The following is a 1,655-nucleotide window of genomic DNA, read 5'->3' on the forward strand; positions in this document are numbered from 1 at the left end:
CCGTGAGGGGTTGGGCAGCACCAGGGTGTGGATGTGGGATGCAGCAGCTCATCAACCCATGTCCTGACCCCCCCGCTGCGCCCTCCCGCAGCAGCCCCCTGCCCTGACACCATGGGGGACACAGCCAGCCCTCACTGAAACCTCTTCTCTCTCGCCTAGAAAAGGGCACGTGCTACCAAGGAAAAGCAGCAAGTGCAATGGTGGGGAGGGGGAACGTGCTTTGCGCAGCTCCTCGCTGAAACAGGACCCCCCCCCAATTCCCCCGTTATCGGCAATTTTGGAAAGGCATTCGCTGAAAGGTGTTCAGGGTGGTTGAGGGCACCCACCTCATCGATGCTGGGGTATGGTATGTAGTCTTCCTGGAAAAAGGAATCAAAACACTGCATATGACCATCTGCTCCCCACCAGCTGTCCCGTAAGACCACAGCCTGGCACACCCAACCCGGGGAGCGCTTCCAGCTGCCCACCACACCGGTCCCTCCCATCCCCAGGCCCTGCGCTGGGCAGTAACGGAGCCGGGGGCTCGTGTCAGGCAAGGCCATCCTGTGTGGTGACGGTGCCACCACGCTGCGTGGGGAGGGGTCCCCACTTGGGGGCTGCAGGAAAACTCTGCAGCAGGGCCAGCCCTTTTCCAAGGGATCCCCATTATCAGCGTAAGCTTCTCAGCGCTGGGGCAGAACCCCACCACTCTACACAGCTCCTCGCTGAAATACACAGGTTTGGACATAAAGCTGGATTAGGGATTTACAGGCACAGTCTCTCATCTTTGCAATTCAATCAGTGTTTTGTTTTTAGACAATATTTAAATCCTTTTCAGTCCTCTGAGAGACTGTCTTTGACTATACTCATTAAAGCCCTGAGGTAAGGGGGGACACTTGAAAAGATCCACATAAGAAACGGAATTCAACCAACCTTATGTTTTTGGCTTCCAGTTTTCTGTTCTTCAAGTTTTGGTGCCTGTTTTGAAGAAAATAAATAGATCAAATAATATTTTCAACCACACAGGTGAAACCACAAGGGTGTGGAAATCACTCAGACATGAGTGGTGTGAACAGAGGGGGTCTGTTGGGACGAGCTGGGCAGAGCTGCTGGTGTGCCAGGACAGACCCCATCATGACACAGTGAAAATGGGTGACAGCGATGTGGGACAAGACCTGGGACACAGTGACACTGCACTGAAAACGTCTAAATGTGAGGCCGGGAGGACAGCTTCCCAGCGGCCGGCACAGCACCAAACACAAAATGCCCCACGTTCCGCTCTAAATTCATCTTAATTTCTCTGGGATGGGCTCCTGAAGGAAAACCCTGCGCTGCCACCCTGCAGGGACAAGGTACATGCCAGGAGACACCCCGGTCCTCCGACCCTGGGGACTTCAGCAGCAATTTGAACCACACTGAGGTTGTGCCAGGCCTCCCAGTACGTTAAATGTACGAGGTGCTGTCGGATCCCTGTCCTTGCAGCCTCTGCCACGTAGGGAACGTCCCGCGCTGCCAGTGCACACACACACTGCTCCTCACCTGCATTTTTTCCAGCATTTCGAAGAATTCTGCCGACTGAAAAAGAAGGAAATCTCCTGTTCAGTTAAAGCAGACATGAGGAAAGCCAGCCCAAGCCACAGCAAGGCAGGGACACCAGACCCCCACCTTGTACCCTC

The 1,655-nt window shown here is 54.6% G+C and overlaps 1 protein-coding gene across 1 annotated transcript in view; it reads right to left on the bottom strand.

Annotated features, from left to right (window-relative positions):
* The window catches only part of RAP1GAP2 (RAP1 GTPase activating protein 2), a gene marked incomplete at both ends in the record, with an annotated part of 16,260 nt that extends 14,706 nt beyond the window's left edge, over positions 1–1,554 (bottom strand). The window contains 3 exons of the mRNA XM_010133004.1: positions 325–359; positions 913–957; positions 1,519–1,554. Coding sequence (XP_010131306.1) covers positions 325–359; positions 913–957; positions 1,519–1,554 — 116 coding nt within the window. The remainder of the gene's footprint in view (positions 1–324; positions 360–912; positions 958–1,518) is intronic.
* Positions 1,555–1,655: the final 101 nt, after the last annotated feature.

Source organism: Buceros rhinoceros, unplaced genomic scaffold (assembly GCF_000710305.1).
Source record: "Buceros rhinoceros silvestris isolate BGI_N320 unplaced genomic scaffold, ASM71030v1 scaffold24303, whole genome shotgun sequence".
NCBI lineage: Eukaryota > Metazoa > Chordata > Aves > Bucerotiformes > Bucerotidae > Buceros > Buceros rhinoceros.